Source organism: Oryctolagus cuniculus, chromosome 3 (genome assembly GCF_964237555.1).
Source record: "Oryctolagus cuniculus chromosome 3, mOryCun1.1, whole genome shotgun sequence".
NCBI lineage: Eukaryota > Metazoa > Chordata > Mammalia > Lagomorpha > Leporidae > Oryctolagus > Oryctolagus cuniculus.
Genome location: NC_091434.1, coordinates 71,767,807 through 71,785,748, shown reverse-complemented (window position 1 = coordinate 71,785,748; position 17,942 = coordinate 71,767,807). Strand labels below are relative to the sequence as shown.

The following is a 17,942-nucleotide window of genomic DNA, read 5'->3' as shown; positions in this document are numbered from 1 at the left end:
TCTTCCATTAGAGGGTCAGAGAAAGAAGGCGGGTCTAAAGATCAGAGGCTTGATCCCAAAGGTCACACTCAGGAGCTACTCGCTGGCACTCAAGCCATGTGACCTCTCTCAGCCGCCACGCGTCCACACGCTTGTCTGCACATTTGGATAATCTACTACACAGTGTAGAGGGACCTAAAAAGACAATGTCCAGTAAAGCACTAGACAAAGCATAATGTACTCTACAAGCACAAACGATTGACACTGCGTTGTTTATTCATGGGCACCTGACTGCTATTAACCAGATGCTTTAACCCTGGTTTTCCAGGTTGCAGCAGAAAATCAAGACACCCCTTGCAGGAATGGCATGTCCCTCCTCTGAGCTTCTCCAGGCTGCTCCCATGGGCCCCTTACGACACCTCACTGTAAGCTTTCTTCTCTTTCCCCCTCAATATAATGAAACTTCCCGAGATCAAGGCTCCTCTCTTGGTTGTTTTAGAATCGCCATCCCTGAGTACAAGGACTAGGGTATTACTCACTGTACTCGGGAAATGCTCAGTACTGCCACTGAGCTATTTATCATGGGTGGATATTTTAGCTAAATAGTGAGTGAAATAGTTTGGATGTCTTCTTTTTACAGTCTTTATGCACTTTCTCAGAAGTGTGGTATCTTCTGAAGATCTTAAAAAAAAAAAGACTGTTTCAGTAGTGATTCTCATATCGTTTCCAGATTTCTTTCTAAGCAAGGAAAAGTTGTGAAATCTTCTCATCTCCAGGAGTTCAACACAAGTCTGTTAAGTGTCCTTAAATATTTAAATTTCCAAAGTTGCATATAATCAATCAAATATTTGAATGAAAGATATTTTTAAGTTGCTAATTAAAATTTTATGAATTTGATTTTTTTTAAATTACTTATTTATTTGAAAGGCAGAGTTACAGAGAGGCGGAGGCAGAGAGACAGAGAGATCTTCCATCCACTGGTTCACTCCCTGAATGGCCACAATGGCTGGAGCTGGGCAGATCTGAAGCCAGGAGCCAGGAGCTACTTCTGGGTCTCCCATTTGGGTGCAGGGGCCCAAAAGCAGAGCAGGGGCCGGCGCTTTGACATAGCAGGTAAATCCATGGCCTGCAGTGCTGGCATCCCATATGGAGTCCCAGCTGCTCCACTTCCTATCCAGCTCTCTGCTATGGCTACAGTCATTGCGACCATCTGGGAAGTGAACCAGTGGACAGAATCCCTCTCTCTCTCTCTCTCTCTCTTCCTCTCTCTTTCTCTTTCTCTCTTTCTCTGGCTCTCCTTCTCTCTGTGTGTAACTCTGATTTTCAAATAAGTAAATAAAATCTTAAAAAAAAAAAAGCGGAACAGCTGGGACTTGAACAGGTACTCATATGGGTTGCCAGACCTGCAGGTGGAAGCTTTACCTTCTTTGCTACAGCGCTGTCCCCGAATTTTATTTTTATAAATAGTCATAAATGAGCTACTTCTTAGGATGACCTCCATCTTCTCATACTTGAGACAGAATGCATTGCTAATGTGCCTTGAAATCACTCACCCAACTCTGTTTACTAATTCTCCCTTCAAGCAGTGCAAAAGGCCAGCTGAGTGCCAGGTCGCACCTAGAGTCAGTGCATGATGCCATTTAAGAGCAGCAGCAAGCAGGAGAAAAGTCTTAGAAAAACCCAGCTCTTTGCCAGAAGTCAGCTACCTGTCAGGAGGAGCCTGGATGCGGACTTGGATTGTGGCTTCCTCATTGAAGGTCATTATTACAGATACAAGAGAGCTGGGGCACCTGTGCAGGGCAGAGCTCTGCTTGGCCCTGTGCTGCTTTTTGAGAGCCAGTGCCATAAAACTGAAAGGAGAAGAGTTACAACATTTTCCATGGACACAACAAAATGCTTCCCCACAGGGTTCACTCCCTGCCACAAACAACAAAGCCAGCTTGATGTCGTCAGAGAGGGGATTGTGATGGCCAGGTCAGCAGCTTCACACTCAGAATGTGGAAAAACACTTTTTGTCTCCATCCTCGCTGATAATGAAATCTCTCCATCAGCAGAGGATGTCCTTCAAGCCATGCACACTTCTGGTCTCTTCTGTGAATAGCCACCTGGGGGAGACGCCCACCACTGATACCATGCGGGACTCCCTGACTGCGCTGCACACGGGAAGTGTCTGCAAGCGCTGTCCCCCTTTGGGAGATTCACACAGAAACAGGTCCAAATGGTTCACACTGAGCAAACAAAGAAACAGATTCCACTTCCCCTGTCCCTTAATTAATGAGTTTCAATCTACCCCAGGAAACAGGAAGTCACAAATGCTTTGAGCTTCCCTTTGGGAGATGTCTAAAAATCTTATTTTGGGGTTGGTTTGCTTAGCAAGCCCAAGTCTAACGTTATAAACTACTTCCCATGAAGCAAATGCATCACGTGGTTAAAATGGCAAGATTTTAAGTATGTAGAAAGCATACTATAAAGGGAAAATATACAAGAACACCAAAGAGGGGCCAGCATTGTGACACAGCAGGTAAAGCCACTGCCTACAACACTGGCATCCCATAAGGTCGCTCGTTTGTGTCCCGGCTGCTCTACTTCCAATCCAGCTCCCTGCTAATGGCCTGAGAAAAACAGCTGAAGATGGCCCTTTGGACTCCTTCCTCCCCTGTGGGAAACCTGGGTGAAACTCCTGGCTCCTGGCTTCACTTTGGCCCAGCCCTAGATGTTGCAGCCATTTGGAGAGTGAACCAGTGGTTGGACTCTCTCTCTTTCTCTCTCTCTCTCTCTCTCTCCTTCCCTCCCTCTCTCTCTCTCTCTCTCCCTCTGTCCTTCCCTCTCTCTCTAACTCTGACTTTCAAATAAATAATTAAATCTTTAGAGGGAAAAAAAAATGAACATGAAAGAAACTCTTCCTTCTGAATGGTTTTAATTGAAAGACTAAGCCGTAGACCTTTAAAGTTATATGACACAAAAATGTCAGAACATTCTTCCTCATGCTAACCCCTTGCTCCTCCCATTTATTTTCTCCCAGTTCCAAAAGATACATGTTCAAGTTTGTTCCCTCCAAACTAAAATAGACACAAAATTGGTGCTAAAAGATTTTCAAATGTTTCTCCTGTTAATCATTTGTATTAGAGCCAGAAAGTTCCATGGGAGTTTGAGGACCTCCCTACAAGGAAATCATTTACAGTCAAGTTAAGATACAAATATAAGGCGCAATTCTTTACTATCATGATTAGGAGACTGTAAATACACTCCATTCTCACAAGCGGAAAAGAAAAACAACCGGAAAGAAAATAGGAAAGAGGACAAACTGATTATAAAGGAAAAGAAGATATTGTAAAGGTAGATTAAGAGACTTAAGCCAAGATAGGAAAGAAAACAAGAGGTGCTGACACAAGTCCAGCCCACAGACCAGGGACTTTTCAAAGTCCTACAGTCGTTCTTGATAAGTTACTTGATGTTACTTATTCTGGCTCCAAGACAGGTTAATCTAGGCAAGTAATGATTTGCTAGAAAATGTTTACTAGATTGGCTGCCCATACTTAGTTGCAAGCACTACCCACAAACATAATAACCATCGCTATGAATAAAGTCTACTGACACCCACCTGCCAGAAATGTACCAAGCACTCAATATGTAGGGACTCATTTCATTCGTATAACCACCACATGAGGCAGATACTGTGAGTACACCTACCCTATGGATGAAGACACACACAGCCTAAGGAATTTGAAGGTCACATGACGGGTAGCGCAGAGAGCCAGAATTCAAATGCAAGCAAACTCCACAACTCATGTTCCTAACCACTAACACAGATCTGGTCACCATTTACAAGCTTCAGAGGAAGTAACAGGAAGAAGCGAAAAATTACAGAAGACTGAAATCAAATGAAATGAAAACAGAAAAAGAGTGTTTAAAGACTATAAAAAGAGAAAGAAGTAACTGAAGGGGACCAGTAGAGCTTTTCTTTTCTTTCCTCCAGTCAGTTTAAGAAGTCTGGGCAAGTGAGGCCAGCTCCTGGTTTCAACTTATGACATAGTCTGCAAAAGACTTCAATCTAATATAACCTAGGAATTCAGAGGAACCATATACTAGGAAACATAGCTTCCCAGAAAAAGATGAATACCAAAACAGAAGTTGTAAAGTAGCAGGGACTGACATCACTCTCCTACCATCACCATAGATCAATTTCAAGTCCCTGAAGAGACAGCATCCAGGGAGCACAGTTACATATGCAACAGGACAACTCAGAGGGGTTCCCTGCTTCACAAGTGGCTTTCAATAACAAGCAGACACCTAATCAGATTTATAAAATGAAATAGAAATTCAGCACCTTGGAAAGAGAAAGAAAATTACATCAAATTTGGTCCCAGTAGCTTCCAGGAAATCAAAACCAAAAAGGGGAAACACATTGTCATCTATCTAGTTTTCTTTATCCTGCCCCTTTGTTCGTAAATGGCTGAGACTTAGCCCCAAATGTCTATCTAGTCTCTATTCACAGAGCTAACACCAAACTGCAAAGGAGATAAAGACTAATAATGTAGTTTTAAATTTCTGAAAAAGAATAAAAATCTCACACAAGCTGTAACACAGGAGCAACACGATGCAAAATCACATATCAAATATTCCAAGGAACAGTGCAAACAAGTAAGGAGCCTTCTCATGGGGGAACAAAGATTTACAACGTGCACTGTGTTCAGCGGTGCTCGTTCTATAAAGAGCTATGAAGCTACATGTTTTCACTCAGGGACCACACCACACATTGGTTCTGTTCCTATCTCTTCCTTATACTTATCCAGTGATCCACTTAGGCAGAATAAACAGGTGAGGTCCAATCGAAGAGACAGGAAGACTATCTGCACGCCAAGATTATGAGAGCGCCCATGTCCCAGTCACTAGAAATGGTGCAGCTCAGCTCCACGGCCAGGAATCTGAGCCCATCAGCAAGTCACCGTTAGGTGAAGTCAATGTACTAGGAACCAGCTAGTATGCAGAAAGATGCCTTCCTCTTAGTTACAATTCTGTTTTATTCAATATATTTTTTATATTTGACTCTCTAGATATTGTGATTAAGAATATCGTTAGATATTCTTAAATGAAGAGATAAACAAAACTGTAACATTGTCTTGGAGCCAGATGTAATGCAATGTAACATTGCATTAAAAATTACTTATTGCATACTTACAGGTGTGCTAGGTACTAGAAATAAAGCAATGAAATAAAATCCCTGCTCTGAAGGAACTTACATTGTGTTCGGGGGAATAGGAAAACAGACATTGCAGTAAATGTTACATAGGGAAAAAAATCACAAAATTAGAGCATGGTAAGATGACAGAGTGACAGCAGGGCATAACTCTGATAAGGTGATATCGGAACATGAACCATTAGGTTCATTTTCTTAAAAAAAAGATTTATTTATTTATTTGAAAGTCAGAGTTACACAGAGAGAAAAGGAGAGGCAGAGAGAGAGAGAGAGAGAGAGAGAAAGTCTTCCATCCACTGGTCACTCCCCAATTGGCCGCAATGGCCGGAGCTGTGCTGATCTGAAGCCAGGAGCCTGGAGCTTCCTCCGGGTCTCCCATGTGGGTGCAGGGGCCCAAGGACTTGGGCCATCTTCCACTGCTTTCCCAGGCCATTAGCAGAGAGCTGGATCAGAAGTAGAACAGCCAGGACTCAAACCAGCGCCTATGTGGGATGCCGGTACCCCAGGCAGCGGCTTTTCCAGCTTCACCACAGCACCGGGCCCGAACCATTAGGTTTAGCAACACAGCAGTCACTGATGGTGCTAACAAGAATGTTTTCAGGAAGTTGGTAGGGAGGAAGGACTGTTTTCAGTGGCTTCAAGAAAGAAATGAGAATAAATGTAAAGAGACATTAAAGACAACTCTAAGTAACTTTGTTGTTAAAGGGAGCAGGAAAATTACCCAACAGCTGGACAGGAATCTCAGGGTGTCCTTCTCCTTTTTTTTTTTTGAAAAGCAGACAGACAGACGGAACGATAGGCAGAGAGAGAGATCGAGAGATCGAGAGATCGAGAGATCGAGAGAGAGAGAGAGAGAGAGAGATCCTATGCGGTGCCCAAACACCCAGCAGCCTGGGCCCAGGGCCAAAGCCAGGAGCCAGGAATTCAATCCAGATCTGCCAGGAACGCAGTGGCTTGAACCATCACTGCTGCCTCCCAGAGTCTTCGTTAGCAGGAAACTAGAATCAGGAAAGGAGCCCAGTACAAAACCCAAGTTCTGGATGTGGAACACAGGTGTTTTAATGCTAAGCTAAATGCCCACCCCTCAGGACTTTGTAAAGATCTGAGATACTTACAATATACTGGCATGGTGGGCACTAAATAAATGAGATTTTTCTATCTTTCCTCTAGGTATCAAGGCTCTGAATTCTACCTCAACTGTGAGAATGCTAAAAGGGTACAACCGTGATGTGCTACGAAAGATGGGGTCACTTGGCAAGTCTCTCCGCTGTTCCCGTCTGACCTCGAGTAGAGAGAGGCTGAGAGCAAGGCTCAGTGGGCAGCTTAAGTGTGCAGCTGAGTTTGAAGAACAACATGTTCTTTGGGAGCTCTCACAGTCCACAGAATGACTTGGACCATCTTCTTTATTCCCCTCCAACTGTTTGCCCAGTTGGGAGTCTCAGCAGTTAGATACATAAAGGAAAATGTTTAAATTCTAAAGAACAGAAAGTCAATAGAAATAAAACTTCAGGAACAAAGCAGCCCCAGTTGCAGGCAGACCAAATACTGCTGATTACCAGCAAGAAAGCCTTCATTGTAACAGGGATTTTACCCATTCTTTGGCATTCCTAAGTAACAAAAGTGCTGCAAACCAGCGATAATTAGCCATAGTTTTACTCACACCAAAACCATTCTAATATGGTACTCAATAAAACAAAATAATCTTTTTACTTAACTGAAAAAAAAAAAAAACCCTGCACTACTTTTGAGCAACTGAAAGTCACTTCAATATATTAATTGAATGGCCCATAATTGCTGCATTGTTCTGATGTTTATCTTAGACCCTGCATGAGTGGTTTTTCCTTGATGCTAATCCCATTAGAAGTAAAATGGACTGCAGTTTTGAATCTCTCTGTTGCTTAAAAAAAATTAATTGACAAGCAGCTTAACAGCAAATGCCATTTTACAGATGGTGTCATTGAATAACAAAATAACTTAGGGGGAGAAAATGAGTTTTTCCTATTTCGCGGCTTTTAGTATATATGTTCTGAAGCATTTCTCAAGCAGTAAAATAATCGAAAGTTCCCACGTGTAGGAACAGAGCAGGCAAAAAGAAGCAAACACAGCAAGAACCTCTCATACCATCCTAAATGCGTTTAAAAGGCCATCTTCTGATTGGCACCTACTACTCCCACCTTCCTCACCATCGCATGCCTTCTGTGACCTCCCCTCTCCTGCCTCCCTGCGAGGACTCCGACACACCATTCTTTGTTCTGCAAAGGAATGCCTGGAAAGGACACCAGGTACTCCAGGAGCTCAACATCTTGATTTCAGAGGCCTGAGGCGGGAGGGACTGCGCCCTAGGGGTCTGCTCTGACCCCAGGGGCTGCCAGGAAAAGCCTGCTGATCTGCTCCCATACTGGGGGAGAGAGAAGGAAGTCCCACTTGAGAGTTTTCAAACATTAGGCGGTTTCTAGGTGGGTAGTGTACTAAGACCTATTGCTACAGACAACCTCATTTCTGAGAAACATGTAAACAAGTGATATTCGTAAGTTGATTCCAAGTTTGTGCACAAGGAAGGATCTCCGTGCATCACAACTGCGGGAACATTGAAGTGTCCGGCTCCATGAAGACCGCTGCAGGCCAAGCCTCGCTTACACCCAGATCACCTGGGAACGTTTTCATTGACAGCAGCTAGTAACTGTTACATACCTGAAGCGACATCTCAAATAACGCAATACCACCACAACTAAGGGCACCTCAGCCATGATCATCACAAAGAGAGACACAGCAAGGTGTTGTGTGCCTTCCAACAGAAATGTACACCTACATGCAAAGTGCTCTCCCTCGCCTCTGCCTGCCCACTCCAGGGAAGGCTTCGCAGGTGCTCTGGCTTCCACGTTACTGGTTCTGAAGTTGGAGCCGCAAAGGGTGATTTTACTCCCAGAAGACACTGCACAATGTCTAGGGACATTTTTGGTCATCACAACTAGTAATGTTACTGGTGCCCAGTATATTGTTTAGACACCCTACATGGCCAAGACAACTTCATAAAGAACTACCCAGCCACAAATGGTACCCATGCGAATGGGGGAAACCCTGGGTTTACCTACTAATTTCCAGAAAATACAGAGGACAGAGGAACATGTTAAAGGACTTCAGGAATGCAATGGGCAATATCCAAACTGCGGAAAACTCTGGACCTGTTTTGCTGTTGTTGCAGTTTCCAAAAATGAGTTGCAAGGATAAAGAACAGAAATGGAAGGAAATCCTACAAACTGAAAGGCTAAGAGACACATCAACTTCAACATTAAGATTTTACTTGGATTTTAATTTGAATAGCAAATGTAAAAAATAATAGCAAGATAATTGAGGAAGTTTAAAAAAAAACTGACTAGGAGCCAGCATTACAGCACAGCAGGTTAGACAGCTGCCTGCAACCCTAGCGTCTGATAAGAGCAGCAGTTCCAGTCCTGGCTGCCCCACTTCCACTCCAGCTCATGCACTTGGGAGGGCAGTGGAAGATGGCCCAAGTGATTGGGTCCTTGCCTCCATCCCTGACCTGGATGAAGCTCCCGGCCCCTGGGTTTGGCTTCCCCCAACCCCAGCTGTTGCTGTCCTCTGGGGGAGTGAACCAGTGGATGGAAAAGTTCTGTCTCTTCCTCTCTGTTGCTCTGCCTTTCAAATAAATAAATAAATAAATCTTTTTTAAAAATAATAAAATAAAAAATGACTATTTCTGATTATAATTAAAGAATGTTTAATTTTTATAAATGACAATGGTGTTATGGTTATGTTTTAGTCCTTAAACTTTAAAGACAGTTTTGCAATTTTACAGATGAAATTTAGGATATTTGATAACTACTTCAAAATAATAGGTGGGAGATGTAGGCAACATTAACTACAAGCTGATAATTGATGTAACTGAATGCTTAGTGCAAAAGAGTTTACATTTAAAATCTTCTATAATAAAAGCTTTAAGTAGAGATTTTTTAAAAAGTAATAATAAAATAGCTAAGTAACCTTCAGGCAAAAACCCTTTATAAACTTCCATTGCTGGAGAAAAGAATTCTGAGTGCATTGGCATAATGTGTAGCCCTAGGTTAAAATTCTTGTTCCTCCACCCTTGCTGCTTGATAACCCTTAATAATCCTGGCAGATCTGGGAAAGTATCCCATCTGCATGGCAGGATTGATAGGAGAAGTGTAAATTAGTGATTGGTGCCAGTTGAATGGCAGTTCCTTTTCCCACTTTCCACAAAGCTTTGGAGTGGGGGGTAGTGGAGATAGGGCCAATTCTCCTCCCCTCCCCCATCCTGGCACTGTCTAAAGACTTTGATCCAGGCCATTCATTTCCTTCTTGTCTGCATCTAGCTGTGACCAGATCAAAGCACTAACAAGGAAGCAGGAAGATTTCTTTCTTAATTTCCTCTGACTTATGGGATTTTTTTTACACTCCTCCATAAATAAAACGTAGTAATGAAAAAGGTAGAAGAAAATAGGAAAGAGCACCTTATTGCAAGACCCCTGCCATGTGTGAGAGTTGTTTAGGGTCACCGTGTGCCCTGAAGCATCCATGACTTGACTTGTATGCGTCCAGAAACAGTGAGTTACAAATCTGGCTCCCTTCCCTGGAGAAGTCCTTATTTCACCAGTCGCTTGCCCTTGAAAAGTATTTATTTAAAACTTCCTGCCCAGATATAGTTTATAAAGCTCACTTCCTTTCCTTCATTCTCTTTATCACAACTACTTGCATGCTCACCTCCTGCCAGGTTTATTCTAGAAGGTCCAGTGGCAAAGCTGTGATGCAACTGTACCAGTGACATTACACTTGGCTGCAGAGAGTTCACATGGAAAAGACCCAGTCTGCTGCAGCTGCCTTTTCTTTGCCCCAGAGTGACGGTTTCCTTCAGTCCCATTGCATTTGCAATACTGCACTCACTTTTCTCCACTTGTAAATAAGGGATAAAGACACAGACTGCTGACTGGGGGCACAGGCCTCGTGTTCTCTTAAACTTGCACAAGGCACGTCTTCCTCTTGTGTCAATAAAGTCCTCCACAAAACGCAGCCACCAGACTTGGAGCCAGAACACAGGATGAGCCCTAGCTCTGCCACACACCCTTGAACAAGCCAGTCTCCCCTTTGAAGCTTTCATTTCTTTATTCATAAGAGAGTATGAAAATGCCTGCCCTATTATCTTTCATGAGGAATCTAATAATAACCAGAATTTCTATAATACTCCAAAATTTACAATATGCTACAAAATATAATCTATCACTACTATTAATCAAAAATCTCTCCTTTATTTGCCTCAATGAGAGACCTACCATTTGCTTTACCAACTATTAAGAGTCCTTAACTCATGAACTTACTGTTTTGTGGCAACTGGATATACACAACCATCTCCGACTGCCACTGATGAGTCTAAATTCTCTGCATGATTTCCAAAGTGAAGGGAAATCCAAATCGGAGATAACAGTCTTTTTCAAAAAAGAACATTTACTATGGAAATTATACCAGAACAGAACTGTTGCAGGAACTCTGTCAGGAAATAGACAAAAACAAACAGCCCACAGGGCCAGCATTGTGCCGTTAACAGGTTAAGTGGCCACCGGGAGGCCGGTTTCCCAAGTGAGCATCAGCCTCAGAGCCGTGGATCCACTTCTGATCCAGCTCCCTGCTAATGTGCCTGGGGGAGCAGAAGGCGGCCCAAATGCTGGGCCCCGCTATCTCTGTAGCAGGATCTCAGATCAAATTCTAGGCTACTGGTTTCACAGCCTTTTGGGGACTGAACCAGAGGATGGAAGATCTATCTCTCCCTCTTTCTCTGTCACTTTGCCTTTCAAATAAATAAAATAATACTTTAAAAAAATAGCACAGCCCCTTCTCTAAAAGAAAAATAACAAGACAGGGAAGAAGTATTGAAGAGTTTTTTTTGTTTGTTTGTTTGTTTGTTTTTTTTTAACGTAGAGTGTGACAAGGGTATGGATACAGCAAGAATCTGGACCATTTTAGGCACAAGTTTTTCCTTTTCTGTATAGCAGGGTATTTCCAAAGGTTCATGGAAAACAGAATCAAAGGATATAACTTTTGAGAATGTGCACTTGGCTTAGAGTTAAGACCCAGTTTGAGACGTGTACATCCCAGGCGGGAGTGCCTAGAATCAATCCCCACCTCTATTCCTGATCTAAATTACTGTTTATGCACATCCTGGAAGAGGGCAGGTGATGGTTCCTGCTACTCATTATGGGAACCTAGATTGAGTTTCTGGCTCCTGGCTTTACCATGGCCCAGCCCCAGTTATTGCAGGGATTTGGGTATCTCTCTCTCTCTCTGTGTCTCTGCATTTCAAATAAATAAATAAATAGCAAATAATTTTTTAAAAGATGTTGTTATGCAGTAAAAAATCTGAAATCCATCCATATAAGGATTTTTAAAAAGTTGATGAAAAATGTACATTATGAAAAATCTATGCATGGATTTCAAAACATGGATATGTAAATAAATTGCAAGAAAGTCAAGTTACTCTTTACTTATTTGTTGGTGCACAGTGTACCATCATCACCCTTTCTTATTTGGATTATGGTAATATTTATATGTTATACATACTATACTGTTATTTGAATCTCTTTTTGCGTTTAGTCACAGACTGATATAGAATGCTGTTATTTTAGATAGAGCCATTTGCAATATGTCACACTTTACAAAGGTAAGCCAGAAAATGTTGAGTCCAGGGCCAGCATTGTGGTGTAACAGGTTAAGCCACTGCATACAACACCAACATCCCATATGGGAACGAGTTCCGGCTGCTCCACTTTCAATCTAGCTCCCTGCTAATGCACCTGGGAAAACAGTGGAAGATGGCCCAAGTCCATGGGCCCCTGCACCTACATGAGAGACCCAGATGAGATTCCTGGCTTCTGCCTTTGGCATGGTCCAGTCCTGGCTGTTGCTGTCATTTGGGGAGTGAATCAGAAGATGGAAGATCTCTCTCTCGTTCTCACTCTCACTCTCGCTCTCTGTAACTCTGTCTTTCAAAGAAATAAAATAAATCTTCAAAAAGCAAGAAAGAGAGAAAATGTTGAGTCCACAAGAGCAGAAAAACTAATGAGAAATTTGACCCAGAAACTTACCACAGCGGTATAAAAAAGTTAAAATTAACCAAACTGGATTTTGTACTCCAGGTATTCAGTGATCCTCTCGGATGCTGTGCTAATGTTAGAAGTTTCTGACTTCAAAAAACATAATAACCTGATGTGCTAGGGCAGGACACACTTAGATTGTCCTGTGAAAAACAGACTCCTATCAGAACATCACCTCTAATCCACAAAAGAATCTGCCAAGAGATTTCAATAACAACAGGTGTATTGTAGGCATTTCTGTCCATCAACAAACCTAACAAATTGATTAAAATGCCAAAGGGACAAGGGTGAAACTAAAGACAGTGCAAGGACTGAAAGGGACTCACGGCAGTCTCTCTCATCAGTTCCATCCGAGCAGTCTCTGACGCGGTCGCATCTGTACTCGCGGGGGACGCACTGACCATTGGAGCACGTCATCTGGTGACTCGAGCATGTTCTCCCAGCTGTGAAGGGGAAAAAATATTACTGCATTTTTAATACCGCCAGACACAGATTAATCTATTGATATTTCCCAAATGTTGGTGAGAGTATTGCAAAGAAAGGGCAAGTACAGGGTATATTTAACATAAAGTTCTTAGGAACACTAGGGATAGCAACTACTGCCAAGCCGAGCTCACAGTGCAAAAGCAAAGCTATTATTGGTATCTTAATAGTATTGACACTTAAATGGACTCGTGTGGTCAATTTCATCATCAATGTGTGTTCACAACACAATATAGATTGAAAAGCAATGGTAAAGAAGATGAATGAAATAAGACTTTTGCAGATGTAAGCATTAACCAAGGATGGTTCACACTCCACATTGAGATCCTTCTTTTAACAAAACAAAAATATGTCAAAGAGTTAGCAATAGTTACACCTGAGCAATGACAATGAGTGCATTTTTTAGCCTTCTCTATTATATAAACTATCTTGCATTGACCATGTGTCAATCTAAGTGAAATAAACTTATAATTAGCTTGATTTTTCCCATTTGATTTTGTCCTGTCCTAATTAAAGTAAGTAGAGCAAAGACATCAGCAGTTTTTTGAATTTGCCTCTGGATAAATCAATAAAATCAAATGAATCAATGCCTGCAAGCAAGATGTGAAGGCTACTCTGTAAATCTGAGGCAGGAATTACCATGACTTGGGAATATTAATTTATTATGGAATGGAATTTTTAAATTGTCCACATAAAAAGAAGAATCTGTAACACAGGGGCCAGCATTGTGGCAGAGCAGGTTAAGCCTCTGCCTGCGATCCTGGCATCCCACATGGGTACCAGTGAGAGTCCAGCTGCTCCACTTCTGCTCCAGCTCTCGGCTAACTATCTGGAAAAGCAGCGAAAGATGGCCCAGGATCTTGGGCCCCCTGCACCCATGTGGGAGACCTAGAAGAAACTCCTGACCCCTAGCTTTGGCCCAGTGCTGGCTGTTGTAGCCATTTAGGGAGTGAATCAGCAGATGGAAGATCTCTCTCTCTCTCTTTCCCTCTCTCTCTCTCTTTCCCTCTCTCTCTCTCTGTAACTCTGCCTTTCAAATAAATAAAATAAAAATATTTTTAAATAAAGGAAGACTGTAACCCTCTAACGGAAGGAAAAGTTTTATCCTGGAGTTTTATAGAATTTCCTATACTTCTACAGAGTAAAGACACATAGGTTCAGCAAACTTTGATCTTCTAATAAAATCTGACATCTGTTAAGAAATGTGCCATCAAAACTTAACAAGGAATATCTGTCTAAGAGACAAGCAGAAAATGACAGTTTTAGAGTTGTACTTGACAGTTTAAACATACATAATTAATCCCTTTTTTGACACCTAATTGATTACATCCTCCTTGTCACTTTGTTCCTATATTTTCTGCTTAACCAATAAAATAGACTCATCAGGAATGTGTCATGTAACTCTTGAATAACAAACAGAAGTTCCCAGCCAGCCTATACCTGACATTTTGACAGTATGACTCCATATTTTCTCCTGTTAGTTTATAACTGTGGGTTAAATTTTACTTCTACTACAAAGAATAGACTCTTCCAGAAGGCAGGCAGTTAAATGTCTGAACTCTGACTGCAGCGAAGACATGATTTTATCTGAATAAAGTTGAGAAGGTTAATACTTCCTCGCTAAATTTAAGTATGCATTGCCAATTTCCACATAAAATTAAAGAGCCTTCTTATATTTATTCCTTTTCTTTATTCCTGAAAAGGCAAGTCATGAGTCGCCTTATACAAAATATGAAATTAAACCAGGAGCTTTTATTTTAGTTCCTTTGCCTTTCTCCTTAAACTCTAGTCAAATATTTCTATGCCTTCTGCTTAGATTTCAAATGATTTATGAACCAGCAGTAAAAGCTCATTCAAATGTAAAGAAAGGACAAATTGAAATCACATTGTTCCACAAACATCTATTGAGGGCTGTTGTGTACCACAAAGTACACCAGCAAAGAGAATACAAAGATGAATAGGCACAACTGCCACCCTCAAGGAGCTCATTCTCCTTGGGGAGACCTGGAGAAATAATTAGAAGACAATTGTGAAAGTGGACTTATAGGCACACAGGAAGTACAGATGCACCACGGTGGGTGCCTAATTCACTGACGGATAGCATCGTGCACAGGGACAGTTTCTCCTCCTGGCCTGAATCAGCTACAGCAAAAAAGAAAAAGGAGCTACCTGGAACCAAGCAGTCTGGCAGCAAAAGGGTGGGCCACGAATGGACAATTCAATGGCAAGTTGTTAGACATGGAAAAGTCAACCCAGCCACATCTAGGAGGCTACTGTGAACTGTAAAAGGGATCTGGAACTTTCTCCTGGAAGTGGAGAGCTACCAAAAGTTTTAGTTAGATCTTTCCAGCATCAGTGTTGGGGGCACAAGATAGGAGACAGAAGGGCCAGTTCAAAGGCTGCTGCCATCACCCGGATGAGAGAGGTTCGCAGTGGTAGCATAAATGAAAAGAAAATATACACTTCAGACATGTTAGGCAGGAGTTGGTGACTAAATGTGGGCAATAGGCAAGAACCAAGAGCAACTTCCAAGTTTCTACCATGGGTGCCAAGGTGATCATGAAACATGTTCATGTTAATTGATTCCATCTTTCATGTCACAAAAAACTTTTTTAAGTAATAAAATACTTTCATTATAAAATAATTTCACAAAACTCTAGTTTGAGGATTGATTTTATACTTTCTGCTAATATCTTCTTGTGGAATACATTTTATTCCTATGAATCAAGGTAGAAACATGCAAACAAGCAAACATAGAAAGAAAAGTCAGTTCAGATGAAAAGACGACTAGTTCAGTTGGGACATCTTGAGTTGAGCTGGATTTATAGATTCAGGTCTCACCAGTCCACAGAGCATCACCAAAATCATGAGAATGGCAAGATCATCCTGGGACAGTGTATAGAATGGGAAGAGCCACAAATGGCAGTTCTCTGAGCAGCACCAATACTCAGAGACTGAGGAGAAGGGGAAAACAAAACTGAAAGACCAGAGCAGCTAAGAAGCGAGACAAGAGACTAGGGAGTTTCAGCAGCTGAAGCAGTGCAGTAGAAAAGTCCATTCAGTGTGGCGAGGAAGGAAAAGTGTCCACTGCAGTTGGCAATCAGGAGTCCTCCGATGACCTGAGTGAGCATAGCAGTGGCATATTTTGTCTGTGATTAAAGAATATCTAATAAAGAAGCTTTTTATCATTAAAATATGAGAATTACCATATGAAATCCATACTCATTTAAAATGATTGTAGCAATGCTTATAATTTACTGCTATAAACATTATTGCCAGTCTCTTTCCCTAAGCAGTGGCTCTTAGCACCTCATATTCCCTCTGCAAAGTGTTATCACTAGTAAAGGGCCATCTATCACAAGTTGTAACCCAAAAGACAGCTCAGCGTTCTTCACAATCTATGCCTGAAGCAAGTGAAAATGGAGCCAAAATGGCACATCTAGCCAAAAAGTGCATAACTCGTCATGCCTGCATTTGGTGTCTATTTATAAAGACTCTACTCTTTGGCAGACAGAATGCCAGGTCTTGGGGACATAAAGCTGAATAAAGCATTATCACCACTCTGCAGAGAGTCCCAATCCAGCTGCATCCTGTCCCCATTGAGCACCAGTATCTATAGGCCACCCTCGCTCCCCAAGTCCCCAGGGCCTTTGAGACGCCACAGAGAATATCATGGTCCAGGCACACTCCTTACGAGTGAGTTCTTCCTGCTCCCTTCTGTGCTTCATGCTTTCCCTCCTCTTCTTAGTACTTCTGAACTTCCATCTCCCATCTCCCTCTTCCAGATCTGGCAGTCCCCTTTGGCTTTTCCACCTCAATTCCTGACACATAGTTGGATCCCATCTGGACATGGCATGCCCAGTCAGTTCCTGTCCCAGTCTTTCTCAGGACAGTCCCACCACCACCCTTCACAGCCCCAAGGTTGCTGGTTTCCCCTTAACCATGCCATCGCAATCATTAGCATCTCTTGGTTGCTGGCAGACCCCATGGCCAGCCTAACAGGCTATTTAATTGTATAGTCTTCATTTTATGCATAAACCAAATCAAAACTTCTGGGTATTCTGAGAATTTTGAGGCATTCTCTTCCTCAAAAGGTCCTTGGCATTCAGTGGCCCAACTGAAAAGAATTCACACTCAATACTAAATTCTACAGACCTGGGCTAAATTCCAATCTTTTATACTGAAGGCCATGGAATCACCATTGCTAGTCACTATAAAAACTAAACAAATTCCTGGGGCTAGCGCCATGGCTGACTTGGTTAATCCTACGCCTGCGGCACCAGCATCCCATATGGGTGCCGGGTTCTAGTCCTGGTTGCTCCTCTTCCAGTCCAGCTCTCTGCTGTGGCCCGGGAGGGCAGTGGAGGATGGCCCAAGTGCTTGGGCCCCTGCACCCGCATGGGAGACCAGGAGAAGCACCTGGCTCCTGGCTTCGGATCAGTGTAGCTCTGGCCGTAGCGGCCATTTTGGGGGTGAACCAACAGAAGGAAGACCTTTCACTGTCTCTCTCACTGTCTAACTCTGTCAAATAAAAAAAAAAACCTAAACAAAATCCATATGAAGTAATCAAAGTAGTCATCAAAAACACAATGTTTCTTCTTTGATCTTTGTGGACAGTGACTATGTGGAAATGCCAACTAAATCTTGACTGATGTCACCAGCATAGAATGATGACAAGTGTCCATGGTTTCTAAGACATGCATGTAATGAGGCACAATGTGGTGAAATGAATGATGAATGCCACAAAGGGGTTAGAGCTGGACACTTCCAAAGGGGAGCTGGGATGGGGCCGGGCACTGTGGTGTAGGGGGTAAAGCCACCACCTGCAGTGCCAGCTTTCCATATGGCCACCAGTTCAAGACACGGCTACTCCACTTCTCTTCCAGCTCTCTGCTGTGGCCTGGGAAAGCAGTGGAGGATGGCCAAAGTCCTTGGGCCCCTGCACCTGCTTGGGAGACCTGACAGAAGCTCCTGGCTCCTGACTTTGGATTGGCACAGCTCTGCACATTGTGGCTATTTGGGGAGTGAACCAGTAGATGGAAGACCTCTCTCTCTTTCTCTCTCTCTGCCTCTTTTCTCTCTGTGTAACTCTTTCAAATAAATAAATTAATTTAAAAAAGGGGTAGCTGGGGTCAAGGCCATGAGGTGGTTCATTCCAGCCT

General features: G+C 42.5%; 1 protein-coding gene across 6 annotated transcripts in view; it reads right to left on the bottom strand.

Annotated features, from left to right (window-relative positions):
- Positions 1-17,942, bottom strand: part of LRP2 (LDL receptor related protein 2) — a 302,615-nt gene that overhangs the window by 167,134 nt on the left and 117,539 nt on the right. For all 6 annotated transcript variants that reach the window (XM_051849416.2, XM_051849415.2, XM_051849414.2 and 3 more), the window contains exon 4: positions 12,624-12,740. In XM_051849416.2, coding sequence (XP_051705376.2) covers positions 12,624-12,740 — 117 coding nt within the window. The remainder of the gene's footprint in view (positions 1-12,623; positions 12,741-17,942) is intronic.